This window comes from Metarhizium brunneum, chromosome 3 (assembly GCF_013426205.1).
Source record: "Metarhizium brunneum chromosome 3, complete sequence".
NCBI lineage: Eukaryota > Fungi > Ascomycota > Sordariomycetes > Hypocreales > Clavicipitaceae > Metarhizium > Metarhizium brunneum.
Window position 1 is genome coordinate 229,914 of NC_089424.1, and position 24,159 is coordinate 254,072.

Below are 24,159 nucleotides of genomic sequence, written 5' to 3' on the forward strand. Positions count from 1 at the left end.
CCGAGAGTAGGATTAATCGCGCCGGAATATACAATCTAACCAGACCCCTGTAAGATTAGCTATTGATCAGTGACCTGACAAGGGACATAGTTATTTACAGGGGCCTCTCTACTAACAAGAGTAGCCTTGATTTATAACAGTAGCTATTAAGTATAATTTACAAGGAGTAGTAATTTTTTAGTAGTAACTTGTGCCGATAAGAATTTTATAATAGCTTATTAGGTACTTTTTTTTACCTTATATACCCCTTATAATAATTTTTTTTAATTAGTTGTAAGCTCTCTTATTATGTCACGCCTGGCTAAATATTCAGGGTCTGAATTGTATACAAGCCAGTAGTTGTAAAACAGGCTTTTTCTGCGTTAAAATTTCCTTGGATATAATATAACGAATTTATTGGTTTAGGAAGGAAGAAGAATAAAGAGCGGCTAATAAAACACAGTATACTGGGGATTTTCGGAAGGTTTGATATAAAGAAAAGACTATTGTCAAAATGAAGGATAAGGCACTTTTACAGAGGATTTAATATACTTATTCCGAACTAGGTAGTTGTTTCAGTCTTGTGTTAACTAAAGTCGAGATAGAAGAAGGGTAAGGCGAGGTAGCAAGTCAGCTCGCCGATACCGCTATCGGTATAGCATATAAGGCTGGCGTAAAAATAGGTACCCCTGGGGAACTATAGGTATTTAAGTTTTTTGGATTATTCGTGGCTTATATATTTTCCAATCTCAATCAATTTGATTATATCAAATCAAAAGTCATGTCTCTGTATATAAAGTACTATGCCGCGCTATCAATACCTGGATTCACTTCCATCGTCTTAGCTCGATAATATTATATTAAAGTGTAAAGAGATCTGATCATGTATATTGATCTATATAAAGATACAAGATAAGTCCTGCTGGACTCCCGACCGGATGGCAGAACCTAGCAGGCTTCGTGTTACGTCGAATTGTGCTGCCCAGTTACAAGTTGTCATCTCCACCGGCCTTGAACTGCTGGACAGCGGGTAAGCGGTTTAAGCAAGGATGAAATTTGACATAAATTTGTTGCTAGTGAGCACAGCTGCTACGATATGCCAGGGTGAGGAATGGGAACCACCACCTAAGCATTATTCTATATATCCAGCGGGCTTGAAGCAAGGACTGGGAATAAGAGCCCAGCCCGTTCTCACTTGTTCTTCCTCACTGCCTCTATGCGCGATCCTCCGCTCCTTGATTCCGTTGAACGAACCTTGGCAAATTCTATATAGGCCCAAGCAGCGACTGTGATACCTGCTGCTGCCAGCGTCCAAGCGAGGGCTGACAACTCAACCTCCATCTTTCCGTCCCTGTCTAGAGGCAGTTGTAGCCAGGTTTGAAAGTGCTCCGGCATGCTATGCAAGACCCAGCCCAGCGCGATGACCAAGACGGCAATAAGTCGCTCAATAGAAATGGCATATCCCGTCATGCTGTGGAATACGGCCCACCGTCGATGTAATTCCACCTTCTGAGCCCGAATCGCGGTGAATAGCTTGAATAGGCTAACAAAGTAAAAAACACCAAGAACGCCAATGGAAAAGTCAAACGTGGGCCACACCAAGAATGGAATCGGGAGACGAGCACCATAGAATGAATGCACATGATACCATTTTTCATGGGTCGTCACCATTCCACGGCTGGACAGATAATAGCCGGCCAAGCCCAGCTCAATGGACAAGAGAACAACCATGTATCCGGCCCCCCGATGGAAGGTAGGCATTCTTTGACGAATGCTTTGGCTGTGCTGCAAGGGGATGAGTATGCTCCACAGAATGGATGTCGCTCCCTTTCCTCCTTTGTACAGCCATGGCGGTGCTTGCTGTGCACGATAGTTGAGAATATTAAGCTCCGACTACCGAAGACGTCTCAGTAAGCATCCTTGCCATATGCGGTATGGGAGTTGGCAGGTACTTACCCGTTTATCCCGAAACGTTGTTAGGACAGGCCATTTGCTTCCATCGCCGTACGGTGCTCCCACAAACGTGATGGTAGCGACAACAATCATAAACACGCTGAGTGGCAGGCCGATCCAAGGCGAGATGCGAACCGGTGAACGGGATGTAAAGGCCATTTTTGCAACATGTTCCTTCCAAGGCAATTTTACAGGTACGCTACCGTCGGCAAGGCGAGGTTAAATATACCGCCATGTCTCAATCGACCGGACAATGCGGGCCATCTGCAACTCCGCACCGCATTCCCGGTCCGGACTGATGAGCATATGTATCAATCTACGGCCGCCGGTTTACTATGCCGTTACGCCGCTGCCGCATTGACTCCTTCCGCGGAATTCCGCCACAGTTATCTATATGTATCCTGTAAAACGTCTTCCCTAACCGTTCATGCAAAACAATCGCGTGTCCAACACGTTGCCACCTACCAAAATGTCTACAAAGCTAACTACGAGTTTTTTGGCGTTACCGCTTCTCTTTTTGGCTGCCATCTCGTGTCTCCACGTCCTCGGCATTCGAAATGGCCTGGTACAGATGATCTCTGACAATCTTCTTTCTTCCCGTCCGATCCTCCCTGGCAGCGATATTCCCCTACGGACACATTGGACAGGACTGGGGCTGTTGGACCTCGACTTCTCCATCATGGTCACTGTATTTTCGTCTATTCTTAATCACCACAACCTGAGCCTATTTATACAAGGGAATCACTTCTTTGGGTTATGGATGACATCTTGGATTCTGATACTGCTAGAGTCGCACAACAACGGGCCACAGAGCAAGACAACATCAAGGCCGTACAAGTATTCCTATGTCCTTTGGGGTTTGGTCATGGAATTTGCTGGAGTTGCCGTGGGCCTTCCGGCATGGTGTGCCTTCAGCCTCCTTCGCATGAGACGGGCCTCCTCGTCGGCCGAATTCACAACAATAACCCTAGCCGACCTCGAATCCCTACCATTTGCTTTCCTCTTGGGCGCTGGGCTCCCGACTTTGCTCATGCTCGTGGGTACATGGAGCCCAGAGCCCCCATTGTGGTCTCGCCAGACATGGATCGTGGTTCGTTTGTTTCATCCAGTTCTCCTGGCTATTGCACATGCTCTCCTGAGAAGCATCGGCCCTGCACCCCCCGCCGACGGCAGGCAGCAGCTCGAAAGACGTATGAAGAGGCTAGGACGGCTTTACTCGGTCGCCTTTTGGATCACGGCTAGCTCTCATATCTTGACCGTGTCAGCCGTCTTGTTCGCCTACTCGTTCCCCCATCTGCTGCCAGCTCATATCGTCAGCTCTCTGTCGCTTGCTTCTCTATGGCCCGTGCCATCTATTTGGCGAGGTTTTGTTACCAAGACTGATACCATTGCACTCGGTACTTCTACTTTTATGACGGCTAATGAAGTTATTTCGACGGTGTCACTCCTAGTGTGGGCTTGGAACATGAATAGGATGGCATTGCAATCATCAAGTCACACGGACCACCTTGGTCTAAGCACTGTTAAAGCTGGGGTATTTGCTTTGGTCTTTGGTCCGGGTGCCGCGGCTGTAGCTTTGATTGAGAATAGGGACCATGTACTACATCAGAGATTTACTGTGACAAAAGGGGCCAAGACATGCTAAAACAATTAGTAACGGCTTGGCAGTTAATACTGTCGATTCTCAGTACTCTGTGTATTCCCTGAAGTCAACTTGGACTCGAGCGCAAGATAAACTTACGGTCAAATGTGGATATCAATAGAACAGAGTTCAACCATTGATGATTTAGCACTCGTCGTGTTCAACTAGTCGCGATAAGTGACGAGAAAGTCGGGCAATTTAGTAGCACCAGACACTACATCAGAATACATCCCTCCATTAAACAAAATATTGTAAGAATTATTGTGAACAAATTATAACTGTCATACCTAAACTACTCGCCAAGTAACTAAAATGCAAGTTTGCCGCCCCCCACAAAAGCGCGTCCCTTACGCCTCGGCCGATCGGGGGTGATTACACTACGGAGCCGACGGAGGGAATGCGATTTGAAGGATCAACTAGACTGGTCAGGCTAGATTGCTTACGTCAAGCCAGTGGATAGGAGAACCAATTGCCTGGTTGGCTACTGGATGAACGATATACACTCAAGTGCTATTTTGAAATTAGGCTACGGCGATTGTCGCATGCTTTAAGAGAAGCAACACGCCAAGTCAAAGTTCTTACCATGTCTCCAAATCCTGAACAAACGAGCCAGGCACTACATATTTAGATGTATTGACATCCTTGTGCCGGCTGCCCCAGATTTTCACCAACTCGTCGGCGACTAGTCCGCTATCCGCTTCCGGGTAACCAAATACGGAAGCCGAGCAACACTTGAAATGCTGCCATGTATGGGTCGGTTTACGGAGTACCTGTAGTCACTCCAGACTATCGCCTTGGACTGCTGGGCACGGGATAGTGCCTGATGGAGTTTCGCAGGGGGTTAGTTAGCGCGAAATATCGGCGTAGCATTGAAGGTTATAGACTTGAATCCAAAACGGGTGTACCAGAAGCCTTCTGCCAAGTCTAGTCCATGCAGACATTAGAACTGCCTTCGTCTACCACCAACGTGGTAGAAACAGCCTCAAGGCTGTGCAATATCTCGATCGGCTTAGTTTCCGAACAATAGCACGTCCGCGTTGCCGCTACCTCCTGGGGTCACACACTAATACGTATACATTCGTAGGCTTTGACGCGTTGATTCGTCTTCAGTGGAGACGCATACGACTCTTCAAAAAGGAGGGAAAGGAAGGCAAGGTTAGCTCGTCCATGTACACTCTTGAGGGGAAGCGGGAAAACATGCGCGGTCTAACCATCCAGCCAAGAGAGCAATCTCTTCTGGTTTTGCAACTGCTCGGACACTTTCCGAAAGAATCGTCACGGTGCTAGCGTAGGTTTTCCTCATTCATCCCTGTTACTGGCCATTCATGTTATTTGAATGTGCTCGGAGTTAAACGGTCCCGCAACGCGTATGCCACCATTGGCCCCTCTATAACGTGTAGAGGAAACCAATGGCCGCGTCATTTCTCTCCTATCAGATGGTAGGTTGCCGCAAGTGTCAAGCTATGTACTGAGGTTTCATTCATAAACCTGATAATATGCATCCGCTGCCCCTCGACATCGAGTACCCTCGCGGGCATGGCATAATTCTAGAATGGCGTCCGTATCCCAAGACAATGATATCGAAACCACTCGTCCGCCACAGGCTTCACATATTCCATTAAAAGAGGTCCGTCCGTTTCCCTCAGAGCCTGGTGACCCTTTCCTTGTCACGTTTGATTCGGACCACAGCCACAAGAATCCTCTCAACTGGCGAAATGGAAAGAAATGGCTCATACTGGATGTTCTATCCACGGCGGGCTTCAACCGCACCATGGTGTCAACGATCATGGCACCGGCACTCGCTACAATCGCCCAGGAATTCGGCATGAACAGCGCTGCGGCCGCCATGGTCATGTCCATTTATCCTCTTGCCACGGCTATAGGCCCGCTGTTTATGGGGCCTTTATCTGAGCTATATGGACGAAAGCCAATATTGCACGCCTCAAATATTTGGTTCTTGGGCTGGAACATTGCCTGCGGCTTTGCCAACTCTGCCGGACTATTGATCGCTGCCCGATTCCTCGCTGGCCTCGGAGCCAGCGCCATATATGCTCTCGCTAGTGGTGTGCTGAGTGACCTGTGGCGAGCAGATCAACGCGGCAAGTCCCTGGGTGCTTACTTGCTCATACCTTTACTTGGGGCTGCAGTAGGTATGTGTTTTTGTTGGGGCATTTGCAAAAAGGAAACATTCTCTAGGCATTGCAGCTAACATAGATCCAAGGTCCCATCGTTGGTGGATTTATTGCATCACGTTCGGATTGGCGTTGGTCCTTCTGGGCTACTTCCGCATTTCAGGGCATAATGACTGCCGTTTCATTCGCAATATATGAAGAATCCTACGGCCCGGTCATTCTAAGACGGCAGGCAAGGCGCGTTCGACGCGCCACGGGGGACGACCGGTATTATGCTGCCATCGAAACACACGAAACGAGGAAGCTCGGATTCACTGCTATCCGTCGGGCACTCTCGAGACCATTTAGGCTTCTTGCAACGCACCCAATAGTGCAAATCACGTCCATTATATCTTCTTTTGAATACGGTCTGCTCTATCTTGTCCTATCAACCTTTGGTCAGCTATGGGTAGATCAATATGGGCAATCTGTCGAAATCAGTGGGTTGCATTACCTTGCCTGCGCCATAGGCGAAGTTGCTGGCTCCCAACTTGGTGGACCATTGATGGATTATTACTACCGAAAGGCCGTCTCAAAGAATGGCGGCGCAGAGCCTAAACCAGAGCATCGCCTTCCATTCATGTTTGGCGGCTTATCGCTTGTGCCAGTTGGCCTTTGTCTTTATGGCTGGAGCGCCCAGTACCGGCTTTCTTGGGTAATTGTCGATCTCGGAATCGTGATTACTTCCTTTGGCAGCCAGATTGCCGGATTACCACTTCATGCTTACCTCATAGATGTGTATGGAGAGCACACAAGCTCGGCAATCAGTGCATCACAGCTCCCACGTAGCCTGGCTGCATTTCTGTTTCCTCTTTTCGCACCAAAAATGTACTCAGCCTTGGGATATGGCTGGGGAAATACTGTACTGGCCGCTGCGGCGCTTTGCATTAGCCTCCCATCCCCTTGGATACTTTGGAAATACGGGGAGAAACTACGGTCTCAGCTTCGGGAAACATATTAGTCTTGCTGTAAGAGCGGCTGGCTGTGTTTTCGGTTGAAGAGAAAGACATATGATGGTACGACCATTTTCTTCCTCGAGTAGACTTGACATTTAAAGATTGACGTTCAAATTTACTACAAAAGAGACATGCTATGAAGTATCCTGACTAGTAGTGAGAGATGCGACCAGGAGAGAGGAGAGTAGGGCACCAAATGAAGCATTGTAATGCGAGATACTCTAAGCATAGACGGTCTGGCGCGGCGCTCATGCCAGGCTCTTCGGCCATCAAAACCACGATGCTCTGTCATTAATAAACCCCAAGGACACTATACAAAACGACCCTAGTTTCATGACTCAGTCGCCTTTTCGAGCACGGCTTTGCGGCTGGGTGTTCGACCTCTGTTGGTGACCTGCGTGACAGCCCAAATGCCGGCTATAACATAGGCGTAAGCCGCAGCTCCTGCAAAGGCACTTATTTCCATGTCAACAACTTCTGTGAAAGATGGAGAACCCAATACAAACTCCCTGGTACGAACAGGCAGCCACGTCAGAATATCCCCCAAGGCAAGTAACACGGTGAGGTTGAGCCTGTTGATGGCAATAACATAGCCAGCAATAGTATGCAGTACCGCCCATTTGCGATGCTGGGCCAAGTTTCTGGACCGGGCTGTTTGGACGGTTCGCACCAATGTAAAGACAAATATCGGCGCATAAACCCACAGGCCGGCTTCAAAAGTTGGCCAGAAGAATGGCGGAATCCATTTACCTCGGATGTACAAATAATGGATATGGAGTAGGTTCTGGTGAGTGTAGGCGTATCCGTAGATAAGGAACAAGACTCCGCTAACGGACTGGATCAAAGAGACGGTCAAGGCTGTATATCCGTTGATGCGATGAAAGATGGGCCACTTCATTCGAAGGCCATCAATATGCTGCAGTGGCATCGCCACACACCATACCATGGCCGGACCAGCGTGTAATCCATGGTACAGCCATCGAGGCGCTGTTTCTTTTCTATGATCGATAATATTGGTGCCCGTCTATATGTACATGTTAGCCATCTCGACTTGTCTAATATGAGGACAATTTCCTACTTCCAAAGTCCTAAACAATGAAAATACTCCCAAGGACGGGTCTGCTCGAAACCTGGGCACGCCGGTAAATGCAAACAGCGCAAACAAGAAAAGCACGGTGCTTAAAGGCACAGCTAAAAGCAACGAAACCTTTGGCCGTGAACGAGTCGAGGCCATGGCAAAAGAAGCAAGTTTACCCACAGTATATTCGACTAGAGAGACACATGGGAAAGTATCCTCTCCCGAAACTAGCTCACTTCTTATATCTTGGCTGGGAATAAGCCCGTCCGGGCTAGATGAGTGATCTCCGCCGGTCCGGGGTCAAAGACATCCGGAAGTGTTTCGGGCTCGGCAGTTGTGGTCATTGGTGACCCCTACATAGTAGATGGTCTTCGCATTGCGCTTGATACCTCAACAGAGCTTTCGTACAAGCTTTACTTGCCCTCCAGATCTTGAAAATGCCCTCACTCAGTCTGTCGGAAATGGCCTCGCCACAACCCACTTCTCTACGCGGAGCTACTCCCGTAATAATCCTCTTCACTCTCACGGTTGTCGGCATTTTTGCCTTGCTCGCATTTCCGATTTCAAATGGCCTATTCAATGCACTGCTTCTCCAGGCATCGCAGCGAAAGATTGGGGCAGAGTCCTCCCCATATGACACCACATTGACAGGCTGGAACTGGTTGGACGCGTTGCTGGATGGCTTCACAGTGTTTTTCTACGATCTGGTCGACGGATCGAGGGCTGACATGTCTTTACTCATGATTCCATTCAGCGGCTCCGCAGTGGGAATCTGGATTCTGGGCATGATTGAGAGCCGTCGAAATGGGAACAAGGACCGCATACCTGCCTTGTAAGCATTCCGTTGCACGTTGCCCTCGGCGTTGACACTAGGCTGATCTTATAGCTTCACAACAATGGCATCATTAGGACAAATCCTGGGCCTGGGAATCGTGAGCCCTCTGTTTTACGGCTTGTCGCTGAATGAACGAAACTCGTCTTGGCGCGGGTCCGATTATGATGTTGCACCAGAGGTATTCTACACAACACCCGTCAGCATCGTCATCGGAATGGCTTTGCCTTGGGCTCTTGCGGCTCTACCAGCGCCTTCTGTCCTGTCAATCAACCAAAAGGTCAACATGGTAAGGCTTTGGGAAATTTTCCCAATCACAACATACCTGGCGCAAAGGGGGCTGGATCCTCTAGCCAGGCGGTTTCTCGGATCGACACGTCAAGCCGGCGGCCGGGGCAATGGCGCCATGCACCGAGTCTACGGCATCGGCCTCTTGTGGAGCACAGCAACGTACTGGTACTTCATGAGCATGGTATTTTCGGCTTCCGTGCTTCCTTTCATCTTCAGACCCGAGATAGCTGAGGCATGGAGCCTTAGACACATGTGTCAGCTAAGGAATCCCTTTGCGCTCGGCTCTCCGTTGCCATCCGTATCACAAGGGCAACTCTGGTTTGTGCAGTGGGACTTTTGGCTAATCAGCGTGGCCTGTTTTGTGTGGGCTTTGGCTGTAAGATTGGAGCTATTAGAAGACAGCGCACGCCATTTGAAGGCGACCTGGAAGATCATGGTCGGCGGGCTGATGAGTGCCTTGATCCTTGGCCCAGTCGGTGCAGCAGTGGTGTTGATATGGCGGAGAGACACACTTGTGCATGAGAACAATCATCGTCGCAAAATAGTGTAACGAGCTCTTGAGAGTTACAGAAACGGCGTTCTCTGCGTTTGGTTGGAATGGCCACGCGTATTGTCATTGATTTGACGAGGGCTGCATCAATTGCTGTTACTACCAAGCCGGCCCAAAACATTCTGATTGGCGGCGGAGGGGAAAATAGAAAATGAAACAGTATTAACCTTGACTAAATTTTACTCGATTAAGGGCAATTTAAAAATTGTGAATCGACGACCCGATGAGGTTGATGACAATATCATGCCGAACCAGCAGAGTCTCGATTGATCATTTTCGACATGTGAAGAGGACACCACACCGCAAATGACTCGCCCCCAAATTTTAATCCGCTACTTGGCTTCCATACCCGGTGACATGGAGGCATAGAGCTTACATTCCGTCGCCGCAACCTCCGCGATCTCGACACCACATCGGGCTCCTCTCCGCGCACAATTCACCGGGCATAATGGGACGATTGCCCCGAGGTCCCGTTCCAAGCTTCCCGGGTCGTCAACCAACTCAATACAACAGTATCATCGCCTTCAGTTTCGCCTAAATTTGGGCCGATTCATCCAGCGTACGTAACACTCGACGGCTTGAGGCAACCAGCGTGCAACTTGCGCAGATAGAACGATAGCCCGGCGCGTTACCCTCCATAGTTGTCTGCGACAAACGCTACCTATTTATATTCTATTATAGTTAGTTTTTCGGTATGGATCCTTAACAATGATTGGAAAATATCATCAGGATCTCTAGGGGTCATATAGCTGGCTCTATTAATGGATTGGGATGTAGTAAGAATAGAACAGGCCGGAATTCATTATATGGATTCTTTTATTGCGTACTGAAAAGCCGAAAGAAAGGCTGAAGGAGATGCAATCGCAAGTTCAACAAGAATGGCAACGGTACGATTCCGGCATCACGTAGACGAACACTATTTGTATACTTGGATCTATCCAGTCTCATTACTCTTCCATCCACACCCAGATAGACATTTACAAATAGCGATGAAAGTCCAGGCTAATGTCTGGTATAATATAATGTTTCCTTGCAACCATTGATAACGGTATAGTTGTGAGTATTACCCTGGCGCAAACCAAGATGTCTTTCCAGCTACAGGCATATCCTGCCTTCATTCTCAACTAGCACAGCCGCCGAAAAACGCACTGTAAGACGAACCCGGAGGACACTCCTGCCCCTGGCCTGCCGATTTTGCTTTCATTGCCTGATCTGCGCAATCTCTAATCCTCTGGGCGATATTATCTCTGCACGCCTGATCTCTAGGTTCACAGGCGTTGTACTCGGGCAGACTTTTCGCGAGACACTCCTGCTGCTCACGTGTCAATTGTGCCGCTGGACTCTTCGGGGTTTGTTCGTTGGGCTTGGGCGACTCGGGCTTGGGCTGGCTCTTTGCGTTGGTTGCCTCTTCTGCGCAGTCCCTAATCTTCTGGGCGATGCTGTCTCTGCACGCCTGATCTCTGCAAGCGTTGTACTCGGGCAGACTTTTCGCGAGGCACTCCCGCTGCTCGGGTGACAATTGTGCCTGTGGATTGTTCGGGCGTTGCTGCTCGGGCTTGGGCTCTTCCGGCGTGCCTTGCCCATTGTCACATTTATACGTCTTGCTCTCACCATCCTTTCCTGCCGCAGTCAGCAGAAGCTCCATTAAACCGACATTGGTGTGGACAATGTTGTCCCTGTACTGCCTCGCATCGGGGTAGAATATGTCGTTGCAGTCCCAGCTGCGTGATCGTTGCCCAAACTCAAAGGTCAAGGCATGGATTCGACTCGCCCCGCAGGTCTGGTTATAATATCCCGCCATGGCCTCATCGGTGCTGCCCAGAGCCGGGTACAAGTTGATGGTCTGGTCAGCCTTGTAGCGAGCGCTGTTGCCGGCGACGCTGTTCATGGCAGTGGCCATGCGCTCCGCGGCAGATTTCTGGGCGTCAAAATCATCCTGCTCCATGTACTCATTGTATCCATCGTGGAAGAGGCCTCGTTGGCGGTCGTATCGTTGATTGCGAAAGCTCATGGAAGGGTCGTTGAACTGGGCATAATCGTCGCCCCATGAATATAGAACCTTGCCCAGAGCGGAATGCAAGTCCAGATACCATGATAGGGAGGTGACACGTTTGAATACGTTTGTGATGCTCCGTGTCTCGGGCTCCGAGAGAGGACTTGGCCCAACATAAGTGTGGTCTGATGGCGTGTTGCTCATACTGACTCTGGCCTGGGGGTGAAATATTCGCTTGTAGTCCCAGAAAACTCTGAAGTTGCGGTTGATGTCGACGCCAAATTCGTCTCCAAAAGGTCTGCGGTTCTTGCGCCAGCAGGCGTCGTAGGTCTGATCGTAGTTGATCCCATCTGGGTTGACGGCGGGAATAATGGCGATGCCTACTTCGAGCGCTTGGCGGACTTGCAAAGCATCATACGTTTTGCCGTCATAGGTGAGGTTGGCGTTTTGCTTATCCGCCCAAAGCAGATCCGAAATCAAGTATATAATATTGTCTGGCCCCCCACGCTCGCGAGCATGCACACCGCTGGTAAGAAACACACGGGGTTCGTTGGAGCCGACTACTCCGTAATAAATATCGCGGCCCTCAAACGTCTTGTCGTCTGCTTTGCTGAGATTGATTTTCTCGGGATATTCCTGCTCCAGACCCTTGAGCGCTGACTCGATCTCGGAGACACTGAGAATGGACAACTTGGATACGTCTTTAAAGTTGTCAGGGTCGGAGCCAATACCATATGGCACCTTGTTGCCGCCTTCAAAGCGATCCCCCTTTCCTATGGGCGCATACTTTTTGGTTCTCGCAGACTGACGCCGGCGAAGACTGACTTTCCCGCCTTCCAGCTCCTCTGGGAGGAGGCAGCCGGTTGTCACGTAGCCAAGGGCCGCCAAAGAAAGAGCCGTTTGCAACTTCATGACTTGATTGACCAGAATGGTGACTCTTGACAAAAAGAAGGACTTTTGGGGAGCAACGGATACGAAACAAAGAGTGACGCACGAGTGGCAGCCGGCAAAGGACGAATAGACGGATGCTTCGACAAGATGTTCCTCGACTGATACAGACGAAGCAGTCAGGTCTTTAATACATGTTTTCTCCCACAGCATCTTTCTCAAGAACTACTACGCACAGCCATCAACGGCCAAGCCAACATCAGATGATCAGACCAGAGGTGGAGCGGCACATCGCCCACCCTTGATTTGCACCAGCACCGTGCTGCGGTTGTCAGTCCTGGATATTATAGCAAGGACCAGCAACTTTGAATTCTCAGAGGCTTAGCTACATCCATGACTGAGTCACGGCCAAGACTCAGTATACCGGGTGCCTTTCCGAGACTAGGAGAAGCCGACGCCGACAACGTACCCAATATCATAACGGTAATATTCCTTGACCAGAAAACACATGAATCAGGCTTCAAGAGGCTAGCTGAAACTTGGGAAGCTGGCGAACCACCTGAATTAATAGTCAGTCAAGGGTTAATCCACTGGTGAATTCCATGAATAGCTGCTGATGGCTTCACGGGGGTTGACTCAATTCCTACGTGATGTTGGGGTGGAATCTTGTTCAATATGATGGCGGTATTCCGGGCACTTGTAGTCGATTTACATACTTGACGCGACACATGTACTCATCGTCCATCAACTCGCACCACGACACTGAATCCTCGAGATGGCCATGCTGGTTGACCAGTTCAAGGCGATTCAGCTTGCGCGTAATCACACACGCAACCCAGCTTTGGCGGAGCTGGGCAAAGCCACGGGGAACCACTTGCGCCATAACACGGCAACTATGTGCAAGCATGACGAGAAATTAATACATTGCCAGGTTTGCCGCCAGCACAGCTTTTTGTTTCTGCGTTGGCATTGCCCCAATGTCGATGTCCCAATGCGGCCAAGCGGCGGCCTTCTTCACGCATGGACCGCATAATGGGCTTGGACGGTTCAATGTTCGCCACACCGGATGCAGCACGGGCCGGGGAGCGCCCTTTGCCCCTTAACTGGGTGATAACTGGAGAACATTAAAGGTGACTTGGAGCGTTGCTTGGTGTTTAAGGGAGGCGTCGAGATTTTATGCCCCGTAATTCTCGGAATTTCGGCTGGTGGCTTACTTAGTAACGTGTCACCCCACAACATTGTCAGCCCCCTAATTTTGTTATACTTATAATAACGTAATTAATATAAAAGCTTTTTTTTTAATATTTAATAATATTAATTATTGGTTGATTCGCTCTGTAGTCAAATGAAATTACACGCATAATACAGGTATCGTGCAAGCGTAAAATCTAAAACAGTATTAATAATAATAGGGGGCTGACAATATTATGGGGTAACACGTTACATGGCGGCCCTATATACATACCAGACCCCGCAGTCTACTAGTATTATAGGTGCATAACTTAAAAATAAATATAATTTTAATATATTATAATTAAGCTGTAAGTATAATAATAATAGGGGGCTGACAATATTATAGGGTAACACGTTACATGGCGGCCCCATATACATACCAGACCCCACAGTCTACTAGCATTATAGGTACATAACTTGAAAATAAATGAAATAAAATTAATAAATAATGACAACCTCTGTGCCGAGCAACATGGAAACAGGTTATCCAGAGTTGCTCGCAAGCCTGACACAGCTTGGCCTAAAACATATTAACCATACCCTACATCCACAGTGCTTGCGTGTTTAGGCCCATCAAAGCTGCCGTTGCACAACGACAGCTCTTCTGGGTGTGGGTGGCGTCCCTGGCACCGTGGTCTGGGTTCACTGCACCAGACCAGACTGCAATGCAATACTCGTTTTCCAGTCCCAAGATACCTCAACGGTGCACTGCCATGCTCACAATCTCGATCAAGGCTATGAATCCTGGTTGGCAAAAAAATTGCCAACCAGACTTGACTGGCGGCTTCAAGACCCCTCCACAATGTGGCACGCCGGCGAGCGAGGCTTACACATTGAGATTGGTGCACTCCACGTTGAGCAAACCCTACATGTCGCGGTTAGCATCACAAGCCACGCCTTGATATACATAGTCATGGGGAACTTACATTCGCGCTTCCTGTGCAGCACGCAACCTGGTTGCTGCATGCATTCTGCAGGGGGACAAGAGCTGCTCATGGTTAGCATCATCTGACCTGTTGCTTGTAGTAGTAAAGGGAATTTCTCGTACCAATAAGAACATTAATGGGTGAGCATTGGCCGCCCAGCACATTGTTTAGGAGACCAGCGCTATTTCCTGAACGGCAGCATGAGAGGACCTGGTGATTGCCGCACTGGGCATTGGCATCACCGACGGTTGGCCCCGAATGAGGGGTGGGACGAGGATAACGCTTTGTAGAAGTCGTTTCACGCTTGGTCGACGTTGATTCTCTCTTTGTAGTCGTCCACTCTCTCTTGGTGGAAGTTGGCTCTTTGGTCGCAGTCGACGTCTTGGTCGAGAGTGGTTTGCTTGTCCATGTCCATGTCCTCGTGGTAGTCGTTTCATGCTTGGTGGACGTTGGCTCTCGCTTGGTAGTCGTTGGCTCTCTCTTGGTGGAAGTTGGCTCTTTTGTCGCAGTTGACGTCTTGGTGGAGAGTGGTCTGCTTGTCCATGTCCATGTCTTCGTGGTAGTCGTTTCACGCTTGGTAGTCGTTGGCTCTCTCTTTGTAGTCGTTGGCTCTTTCGTCGCAGTTGACGTCTTGGTAGAAGAGTGTGGCTTGGTTGAAGTCCATGTCCATATCCATGTCCTCGTTGAAGATGAAGTTGGCTCTTTCGTCGTAGTGGACGTCTTGGTCGAAGATTGTGGTTTGCTTGTAGCCCATGTCCATGTCCTGGTAGTCGTTGGTTCTCTCTTAGTAGTCGTTGACGCTATCTTTGTGGACGTCGACTCTCTCTTTGTGGTCGTTGGTTCTTTCTTCGTAGTCGTCGACTCTTTCTTTGTACTAGTCGTCGGCTCTCTCTTCGTAGTAGTCGTTGGCTCTCTCTTTGTGGTAGTCGGCTCCTTCTTTGTAGACGTTGTCTCTTTCTTTGTAGTTGTTGGCTCTCTCTTGGTGGTAGACGACTTGGACTCAGTCACCGGCTTGCTGGAAGACGAGGGCCTGGTCCAAGTCTTGACCGTAGTAGGTTTAGTGGTGTGTTGCGTCGATGTGTGAACAGACTTGGTAACCGTGGTAGTCTTCGCATGATGCTCCGTCTTCGGTACATATACATAGACAGTTCCTTTACACTTTTGGCACTCGGGGTGCTTTGTAGATATCGATGTAGTCACACAACCTTCCTCGGCAGGCATGGTGTGGGTAGCATATGGCGGCGATTCGTGACCTGGTGTCTCCCACTCATGCCACTTCTTGGTAGTGCATGCATTATGGCAATGGCCCAGGTCAAGATACGTGGTGGCAAAAACTTCGACAGTCCGGGCCTCAATATCACCGGCAATGGCCTGCTGCGCCAAGAATGGTGCAATGAGTGCCAGTTTCGCCAGAGAGGCCGTCAAGAAGCCACGATGTGTAGGCATGTTTTGTCACCAGGATGTTGAACAAGAAGGAAAAAAAGGAGGGACGAAATAACGAGCGATGGTGGTGAAAAATGGTAACGAGTGATGGGTGAAGGAAAAGAAGAGAGATGACCAAGGGTAGACTTGACCCGGGCAGCAAACAATTCTTATGTATTTTCAGTTTCTGCTGTTGGGCGATGCCGCCAGCGGATGCATTCCCCTTGACACGATAACTAGTGGCGTCTGGGCTGGATCTTCTAGCGTGGCGGTAGCATGCTCGAGGATGATCTTACACAAACGTGTAATGAAGGTTCTGTCGTCGCGGGGTGAGACAATACTACTGCTTCCGGGCGATGCAGGGCGGGCAGGTCTCAAATTCCCGTGAAATAGTGCAGGGAGGCTTCTTTGGCCGGGTGATTAGGCAGTCCAAGACAATAACTGTAAAAAAAAAAGAGCTTATGCTTGACATCGACCAAGCGGGAGAAACGTTGATGCAAACATCCAAGACTTGACCGAAATTAATCGTGGTTGCTCTAGGACGGGACAGATCCCTGCGGCGGCAGGAACCGTAGCATCGTGAAGTGTTTATTTCATCTGAAAGGGTCTGGTTGAAACATACGCTGCCTACCAGTGGCAAGTCCCCGACTTATCCAGCCCATACCTGGCCCGTCATGACTGGACACTCGTGAGCAATGTTTGGTACTCGAGGCCAACTTCATCTTTATCTACTGCGGTCCGTCGCCCCTGGGATTGTGGTCAATTGTCTACCACACGTTGTCAAGTTGGGGAGTTTTATTGCGGGTTATACTCGTTATAAATAAACTACAAGATTTAGCATTGTCAACCTTTTCAATGGACAAGGTGAGGCAGCGATGTCGGGCGCGTCTAGTCTATACGACTGCAAGCATTTTGTCTCGCGTAGTTAGCCGCCGATCCGCCGAAACGGCACCAAGAGCATAACCATTTAGCTCTGTTTCTCCTCGCCATGGCAGCCGTTTGTAGACGTTATGAAAACAGTTGCCCAAGGGACCCTGCCCCTGTCCCTGTTTCTCTGTGTTCCTGAGCCTCTACATGGCTGCTTCTGGGAACGACGGAAGGTTTCAACAGTAGTTGATCTTGCTGTGTGCTCCGTGTTGTAAATTCATAATCCGACTTCAGTCTCGACCCATTCCCCAGGATTCCGGATGCCCCTACTAATCACTCGGCGCTATGCGCAATGTCTTGGTCGACACTCACCCAATCGGTTGTAGTCTCAAATACTAATCAGAACTGGGCGCGGTCCAAAGTCCGCAGCTAAAAATAAGAAAACAAAAACAAGAAGAAAAAAAGAAAAGCTAGTACAAGTCTCATACCAGCACATTTCGCGTGCCAAACCGTGCCCCGGACGCGGGCTGTTGTACTCGCTCAATGGCAACCGTTCCCATCCTGCAGCCGAGGTGAATCGGATTCCAGTTCATGTTCCGCCAGACGGGAACATGGCTACTTTGAGTTTGTGGACCATAACACGAGATGAAGATTGGTGCGTAAATTTTTCGAAGGGACTTGACCTCTCAAGGGTACCATGGCTTCACGCCTAACCCGCCACACGGCCGGTCCCGTCTCGATTGACCTGCATAATGTGACATTGGGACCCTGCGAAGTCCCTGAAATGGGCGTATTCGTGCTGTGAGGTTATTTCTTGGAAAGATGCGCAGACTGCCCAGCGCGCGACGAGTTCTGGGCTTGGATGGTTCCAGGCCTGCCAACCCAATCCAGCATGAGTCGCGACGTGAGACTCTGGTGTTTGTCATTTTCTTTTCGACCTATTGCGGAAAATACCAGCATGCTGGTATGAGACGCTCATTAGGGTGAGTCTGGATGTCTCACCCAGACGCGCTCTCGTCGTGTTTGTGTTTTGTTGTCTGTTGACGTGTAGGGGCGGCATGCTGAGCGTCTGCAAGACGAAACCAACATTGAACGCCTGAGCCCCGTCCTCGCCGTCTCACCTGCATTTTCCGGGCTCGGAAATTTCAAGTCGTCGCCAAATGGAGACATCTGGAGAGACAGGTTGTGCTCTTGATGCTGCCAGAAATCGCTGCCTGTGGTACAAGGGCGACATGGAAAGGATCGACGGTCCAACTTGTCGCAATGTCATTCGCTCGTCCATCATTCTGTCTGGTTCTATCCGCACTTCGGAGTACAGCTACGGAGTAGAAAGGACCGGTCAATTGATTGATAATGATGACAAAGCTCAGCTGCGAATTCAGTGTAACAACTTGAACCTGGCAGATGATTAATGTTCAGTCTGGTTGGCTCGTGTGACCAACCAAGATGCATGCATTTGTGCTGCCATGGCAAAGGCGGGGTGAGAGCGGCGTCAGATTGACAGTTTATATTTCATGTCATGTTTGCCTTTTACAATAGGAACCAATTCCTGCACCACTTGATTCAACTCTACCGTTGACGCATTCTACACACAGATCATGGCGGACAACAAAGTAGCCCAGACTCTCGCCGGCAAGGTGGCCGTGGTGACGGGCTCCAACAGCGGCATCGGCTACGCCATCGCCCAGGAGCTGTCGTCGCGCGGCGCCAACGTCGTCATCAACTACCCTTCTCCCAGCCTCAAAGAGCAGGCAGACGATGCGGCGGCGGCCCTGGCAACCCCGGGCATGGCCGTCTGCGCCGACATTTCCACGGTGCAAGGGCCGGCGTCGCTGATGGATGCCGCCGTCGCCCGCTACGCCCGGGTCGACATTGTCGTCAACAACGCCGCCCTAGCCGTCAACCTGCCGCTCGAGGAGCAGACGCTGGCGCATTGGGACCAGCTGGTCAACCTGAATGCGCGCGGCACGTTTCTCGCGACGCAGGCGGCGCTGCCTCACCTCGGCGCCGGCGGCCGGATCGTCAACATTGTGTCGGCGTCGGCGCGGGCATCGCCGCCGCTGCAGACCATCTACGCCGGCACCAAGGGCATGGTGGACTCGTTCACGCGCGTCTGGGCCAAGGAGCTGCCGCCCAAGTATGGCTGCACCGTCAACGCCGTGTCGCCGGGGCCGACGGCGACCGAGGGCTTCATGGCGGCGGGAGAAGACATGATGAAGGTGCTGGGGCCCATCATTGCCGCGACGCCCGTCGAGAAGCGCCTCGGGTCGCCCGACGAGATTGCCTATGCCGTGGCCTTTCTTTGCGAGGAGCGCGCGAGATGGATCAATGGGGAGCACTTGTGTGCCAACGGAGGGCTCTTTATAGACTAGAGTCGGCGGCAGTTGTCTGGTGCGGTTGGAAAACAAGGTCACGGATGCTGTCCAGAGTCTGGTGTGGACGGTGCGTGCATGGAGCTGGAGGCATTGCGCAGACATCAATCATCAATTCATGTCAAGGTTCAATCTTTATTATGTCAAGTCTGGTCAATGCGCTTGGGGCGATAGTTGCCAAGTAAGTCTAGCGTATTGACGCCATGGCCGAGTTGCTCGTTCTGTAGTCTGGTGCGCTGCTATTTGATGCGTATTGTCGACGGTCCGTTCTTCGAATATCACGTCAATCTATTGCCAGCTGGCAGACTTGAGACGTTGGCGGCATTCGGCAGCACCAACTTTCGGGGCTGATTTTATGCCATCAATTGATCGATCGCCAGGTGCCGACCTGACCAGTCAATTGACCAGTGCCAGGTGCCATGTCGATTGACCCTTGTCCGGCATCGTCCCACCCAAATCGCCCCCATACGCCCTTCATGCCATAGCTTCAAATGCTCCAGATGTCATGTTCCCATCAATTCAACTTCGTCCTCCGACAATCGAGGCGCCGTGACAACACTTGGTCCGCCTCGCCATCGCCAACATGCGTGCCACCCTGCGGAGATCGTGCGATGCATGTGCCAAAGCAAAGCACCGATGCGATCTTCAAACGCCCCAATGCTCTCGCTGCATCAAAAGGAGAGCAAGGTGTGTCTATGCCAACCAGCCATTGACCTCGTCGGACACCTCGGGAACCGCCTCTTGGCCCTGCGACGACGAAATCGACACTCTGGCGACATCTTCACACTCAAATGTGTCCTTGGCAGTGCGTCCAGCGTCGCCCGTGTGGCTTGTTGACCCGGCCAACACGTCCTACGACCCGTTTGATTCCTACCCGCCAACAAGGCTTCCTCGCCTCCATGTCCAGCGTCTTATTCGCCACTGTAGTCAATCCTCTTCCTCTGCTCGTGTGGGCGAGAGCTAACTGGTCCAGTCCTGTCGAGCATCGCATTTCAGTATTACCCCCTCGACATGAACACCGACACAAATCCATTCATTGTCTCGTGGTGGCCCTTGGCCCTCGACGACCCTGCTCTCTTCCACGTCTCTCTCCAAACAGCTTCCCTTGACGAAGAACTACGCGCGCAAAGGGGATTTGCTATATCGGAAGCTCTCATGGTCGACTCAGTCTGCGAATTGAGAAAAAAAATTGAGCATTCATCTTCGGCGGTGCAGGATGAGACAATCAACGCAGTCGTTACATTGGCCGCGATTGAGGTGAGCCGGCCCTCGTGCAATTCGTACCTGTCGCATCTGACTCCTGCTACGATAGCACGGAAAAGGAAACTTCGAGTCTAGTGTCATGCACATCAAGGGGGTCAAGAAAATGATCAGCCTGCGAGGCGGCATTGGCCGGGTAAAACACACAAGTCCACTGACGGCTCGCATGGTGTTATGGTAAGCCGTCTTGTCCCCAAATTCTTGAGAATCTTGCTGAATGCTATTGGCAGGGTCTCCATGCTGGTTACTTGTCAGCCCCAATTTGGGATTCACGACCATGTCGCCTGCGACGGCATTCTGTCCGGTTTGCAATGGCAGTTTGCGTCGGCTCACCTGGATCCAGGGAGCATCGGGCTGGGCCATGAAGAGATTGACCCCAACGTGCGAGATGCCCTTGCTTGTCTGCGCTACATTTTTCATCAAGGAAAAATCACGACGACCGAGCTGCACGATCTGACGTGCTTTGTGATACACAAGTTGCTGTCCCTGCAACAGCCGCCCTGCCATGCGAGCAACAACGGCCACCATGCCGTATCCGAGTCTCTTCGGCTGGCGTTGGTGCTGTATCTGCTCATCATCCACGGCACCACGTATTATTCACACATCCACATGGCCACTTTGCTGGCAAAGCGGCTCAGAGGACAGCTACAGTATTTACCCGCAAAGGGCGGCATTCTGGACTCGCTCAAAGTCTGGGCCATCTCCATCGGAATGGTATCCTCGTTTGACCCGATTGATGGTGCGTGGTTTGCGTCAGAGGCCCGCTCTGCCCAAGCATCTCTCGGCTTGAACTGCTGGGATGATGTGATGACGCACTTGGAGAATATACTCTGGTTCAAGACGCAACAAGACAACGTTTTCTGGTCGGAATGGCAACCAATCTTGAGCAATACGAACCGGTGACCCTTGAACTTTTGTCTCTAGCCCTTTGTGCTAGACCTAGACCCATCTCCCCTCAACTGGCAACATACACCCTGTTGCAGAACTTGTGTACTACACTCCGCTCCGCGATATACACCTCGCTAGAATAATCGTTTACATTTTGGAGAAGCCATCCCTTTAGTGCGCTTGATTTCAATTCGTCTTGGAAGCATAGTGCTTTGTACAACAAACCAAGGATTCACTTGCCGTCAACGTCGCAGACAGTCGGTGGAAACTAGGACCGAGGTTCTACTGCCGTCTAGGCAGGAATAGTATTGACCATTTTGCGTTGGGTGAGACGATACATTGCTGAAGCGTTTGTTCTCTCATATTTATCATGCTGCCAAGCAGTCTTGTTGCAAATCCGGACTACTATAGCGCAGAGCTCGAAAGCTTTGGATCCTCGTTCAGCCACCTGCAGCGCTGGACTCCCCCACCTCTCGTCTCGACTTGTCCGATTCTTCAACGACCTGCTGTCAAATATTTCTAGGCTCAGCGGTACTTGCCGATACTCTGGAGTCTTGATACCGAGATTTGAGCTCGAACGTCTTCGTTGGACCATGCATCAAATCTTCACCTTGCAACAGCGACTATATCGCATTTTTGGCCTTTCAGGGTCATGATTGCGGCATCTCACTTTGATGCCTTGCAAACACCCTGAAGTGCATTTGAATCGCAAACCCATGTGCTGTTCCGACCGCGGGCGCTACCATGGGGGTCCTTGGTCTTGGCTTTCCAGCCAGGCAGAGCCCACGTGCTGTTGGTATTACTGATAAAGCTCTGAAGGTTACCCATCAGTTCAAGTTCATGTCTAGGGTCGCTAGTTTAAGTAGGCCCTTGGATGCTAGCGAGCAGAATGGAGGCGAAGCAGTCGTGCTCATCGGGCTCTTATGTGAGATCAAGTGTGGTGTTGAACGTTGCGCGGAGGCCGGAATTGGTGGGACGCTGCGAAAGCATGTTATTATGAGCGCTGCGATATGGGTTTTCCCCAGTCCTCAGTCCAATTACCTGATGTTAAATCTCGGCCGTAAAAAAACGAAATATTTTGCTGCCAGGAATGGGGTGATGCCGCGTGTTGAGTTCCCCAATACACTAGTCAGTCGACATACGCACGCAGCCGTAAACGAATTTCTACGGATTCACTGTTTCTGCTTCATAAGTTGATGCCAAAAAGAGGTTTGCTCTCTTATGGCGGCTTGCACAATGCCAGGGTCGCCCCGGGTTGTGCCATCAAAGCCCCCAGACCCAGCCCTGGACGATTCCAGGATGTATCGCGCCTGAGACCTTCCATTCAACATGATGTTTGGACGGTTCGATTTCGGGCGATGCGGAGCCTAAAGCTGCAAAAGCGGGCTTCTCTCAGCTGTTAATCCGCACGGCTGTTTGGGATTGAATACAAAATAGTGACGGCCATGATGGGCAAAGCCGCATGAGAGACTTTCTCAAATCCGTCGCGCTACGAGCAGTTTGAAGGATAAAGATGAGGTCGCATATTGATATTTAAACACAATCCACTAGCCGTTACAGTCCCCTCTGCCGATAATAGTAGTATTTAAGATCAGCGGCATTTAGAAGTCGGGTTCTCAGCGCAGTTGTATTTGCTGCATGGTTTAACAAAACAAGCTGCCTATGATTCAGAATGCACCTCAGTTCACCACGGACTTGTCTTATAGAAGGCTTTTGCACCTACCCTGGTGTGTTGAGGCATATTCTACAGCAAAAACACTACCGTGGCAACCCACTCGCATCCGATTGACCGTCTCACGATTTCGTTAGCCAGGGCCCGCCGCTATTATCCTTCTGTGCAATGGGAATCAGGATGCCGAGAAATGTCAATCCCTCACAGCAGTGAAGACGAGGGTGGGTACATTCGAGAAAGTTGACTCACTAATACGTCGCAGACACAACCGAAGCTATTCCGCACGGGACTATTTTTTGCAGTCTTTGTAGAGTAATCAGTTCAAGTCTTGTACGTTGTAGCAAGTTAAACTTTAACCCCTGCGCAGCAGATGAACTCGGGGGCATACCAGGGTGTCCCGAACATTGTCGCTTGCCTCGACACATTGTCCTGTTCAATGTTGTAGGTGATGAATAATCGCACTAGGTTAGATCCATGAGTTACTTGACAACAGGCAGACCTGAATTGTCCGAGCCAATATTCTAGACCTTTGCCTTCTCCTCTGGAATAGTCTACCCCTGGCAGGGAAGGGAGTACAGTTCCCTGAGCGTCCAATTGGCATGATATTGATGACAGGGTCCGAGTCTGCGTGGCCACCGAACTGTTGGATCTTGCAATCATGGACTAGCAAAATCCAGGGTAGGCCCTGGAAACATCAATAGCTAGGCTGCAATAGTCTATCCGTCAGCCTACACAGTCACTCGCCGCAAAGACGGGTACTAAGCGACTGACTTGTGGATACTAGTAGCAATAAAAGTCAATGGCCTTGGTTGGCCGGTACATTGGAGCCATAATCAACGAAGTAGTAGAAGCTTTTGAACTTTGAGACTATGGTGTAATACCGTGGAAGAAATGTCGACGAAATACGAGGGATACTAATTGCGCACCAATTAGGGCACATTCCTTTTGCGACAAGAGACAAAGGACACCACGTCGTCACCCGGGGTAGTCGAGCGACCGCTTCGATTCATTGCGTGCGGGCAACATCATCAAAGATTGCAAGTTAAAGGCTGAAAGAGTGTCTTGAATGGACTAGAAAGCTGCATTGCTTTGAAAACGAAGAAAGTCAACCAAGGCTAAAACGTGGAGTGGTGGTTGAGGCATTGTCGTCGTCCCATTTGATCATTTGTAAGCCGTGTTGCCCACT

At 50.3% G+C, this 24,159-nt stretch overlaps 9 protein-coding genes across 9 annotated transcripts; 5 read left to right on the forward strand and 4 right to left on the reverse strand.

The window, feature by feature from the left end:
* Window positions 1-1,170: 1,170 nt before the first annotated feature.
* G6M90_00g053060 (uncharacterized protein) lies at window positions 1,171-2,091 on the reverse strand (the record flags this gene model as incomplete). Its single annotated transcript, XM_014684946.1, has 2 exons — window positions 1,171-1,872; window positions 1,936-2,091. 2 exons carry the CDS (start codon window positions 2,089-2,091, stop codon window positions 1,171-1,173), a joined length of 858 nt encoding a protein of 285 aa, XP_014540432.1.
* A 310-nt stretch (window positions 2,092-2,401) lies between these two features.
* G6M90_00g053070 (uncharacterized protein) lies at window positions 2,402-3,577 on the forward strand (the record flags this gene model as incomplete). Its single annotated transcript, XM_014684947.1, has 1 exon — window positions 2,402-3,577. One exon carries the CDS (start codon window positions 2,402-2,404, stop codon window positions 3,575-3,577), a length of 1,176 nt encoding a protein of 391 aa, XP_014540433.1.
* A 1,549-nt stretch (window positions 3,578-5,126) lies between these two features.
* G6M90_00g053080 (uncharacterized protein) lies at window positions 5,127-6,706 on the forward strand (the record flags this gene model as incomplete). Its single annotated transcript, XM_014684948.1, has 2 exons — window positions 5,127-5,724; window positions 5,796-6,706. 2 exons carry the CDS (start codon window positions 5,127-5,129, stop codon window positions 6,704-6,706), a joined length of 1,509 nt encoding a protein of 502 aa, XP_014540434.1.
* Window positions 6,707-7,032: 326 nt separating this feature from the next.
* G6M90_00g053090 (uncharacterized protein) lies at window positions 7,033-7,935 on the reverse strand (the record flags this gene model as incomplete). The annotated part of the gene is made up of 2 exons (XM_014684949.1): window positions 7,033-7,725; window positions 7,780-7,935. 2 exons carry the CDS (start codon window positions 7,933-7,935, stop codon window positions 7,033-7,035), a joined length of 849 nt encoding a protein of 282 aa, XP_014540435.1.
* Window positions 7,936-8,216: 281 nt separating this feature from the next.
* atmA (Aflatrem synthesis protein A) lies at window positions 8,217-9,452 on the forward strand (the record flags this gene model as incomplete). Its single annotated transcript, XM_014684950.1, has 2 exons — window positions 8,217-8,611; window positions 8,666-9,452. 2 exons carry the CDS (start codon window positions 8,217-8,219, stop codon window positions 9,450-9,452), a joined length of 1,182 nt encoding a protein of 393 aa, XP_014540436.1.
* A 1,120-nt stretch (window positions 9,453-10,572) lies between these two features.
* On the reverse strand, window positions 10,573-12,546 carry CBPM (Zinc carboxypeptidase A 1; the record flags this gene model as incomplete). The annotated part of the gene is made up of 1 exon (XM_014684951.2): window positions 10,573-12,546. One exon carries the CDS (start codon window positions 12,544-12,546, stop codon window positions 10,573-10,575), a length of 1,974 nt encoding a protein of 657 aa, XP_014540437.2.
* Window positions 12,547-14,392: 1,846 nt separating this feature from the next.
* Window positions 14,393-15,938, reverse strand: MPG1 (Hydrophobin-like protein MPG1; the record flags this gene model as incomplete). The annotated part of the gene is made up of 5 exons (XM_066130556.1): window positions 14,393-14,431; window positions 14,493-14,554; window positions 14,615-15,024; window positions 15,065-15,275; window positions 15,368-15,938. 5 exons carry the CDS (start codon window positions 15,936-15,938, stop codon window positions 14,393-14,395), a joined length of 1,293 nt encoding a protein of 430 aa, XP_065986790.1.
* A 2,441-nt stretch (window positions 15,939-18,379) lies between these two features.
* Window positions 18,380-19,153, forward strand: G6M90_00g053130 (uncharacterized protein; the record flags this gene model as incomplete). The annotated part of the gene is made up of 1 exon (XM_014684953.1): window positions 18,380-19,153. The coding sequence occupies one exon, from the start codon at window positions 18,380-18,382 to the stop codon at window positions 19,151-19,153; it is 774 nt and encodes a 257-aa protein (XP_014540439.1).
* Window positions 19,154-19,736: 583 nt separating this feature from the next.
* On the forward strand, window positions 19,737-21,316 carry G6M90_00g053140 (uncharacterized protein; the record flags this gene model as incomplete). Its single annotated transcript, XM_014684954.1, has 4 exons — window positions 19,737-20,076; window positions 20,127-20,410; window positions 20,466-20,590; window positions 20,644-21,316. 4 exons carry the CDS (start codon window positions 19,737-19,739, stop codon window positions 21,314-21,316), a joined length of 1,422 nt encoding a protein of 473 aa, XP_014540440.1.
* Window positions 21,317-24,159: the final 2,843 nt, after the last annotated feature.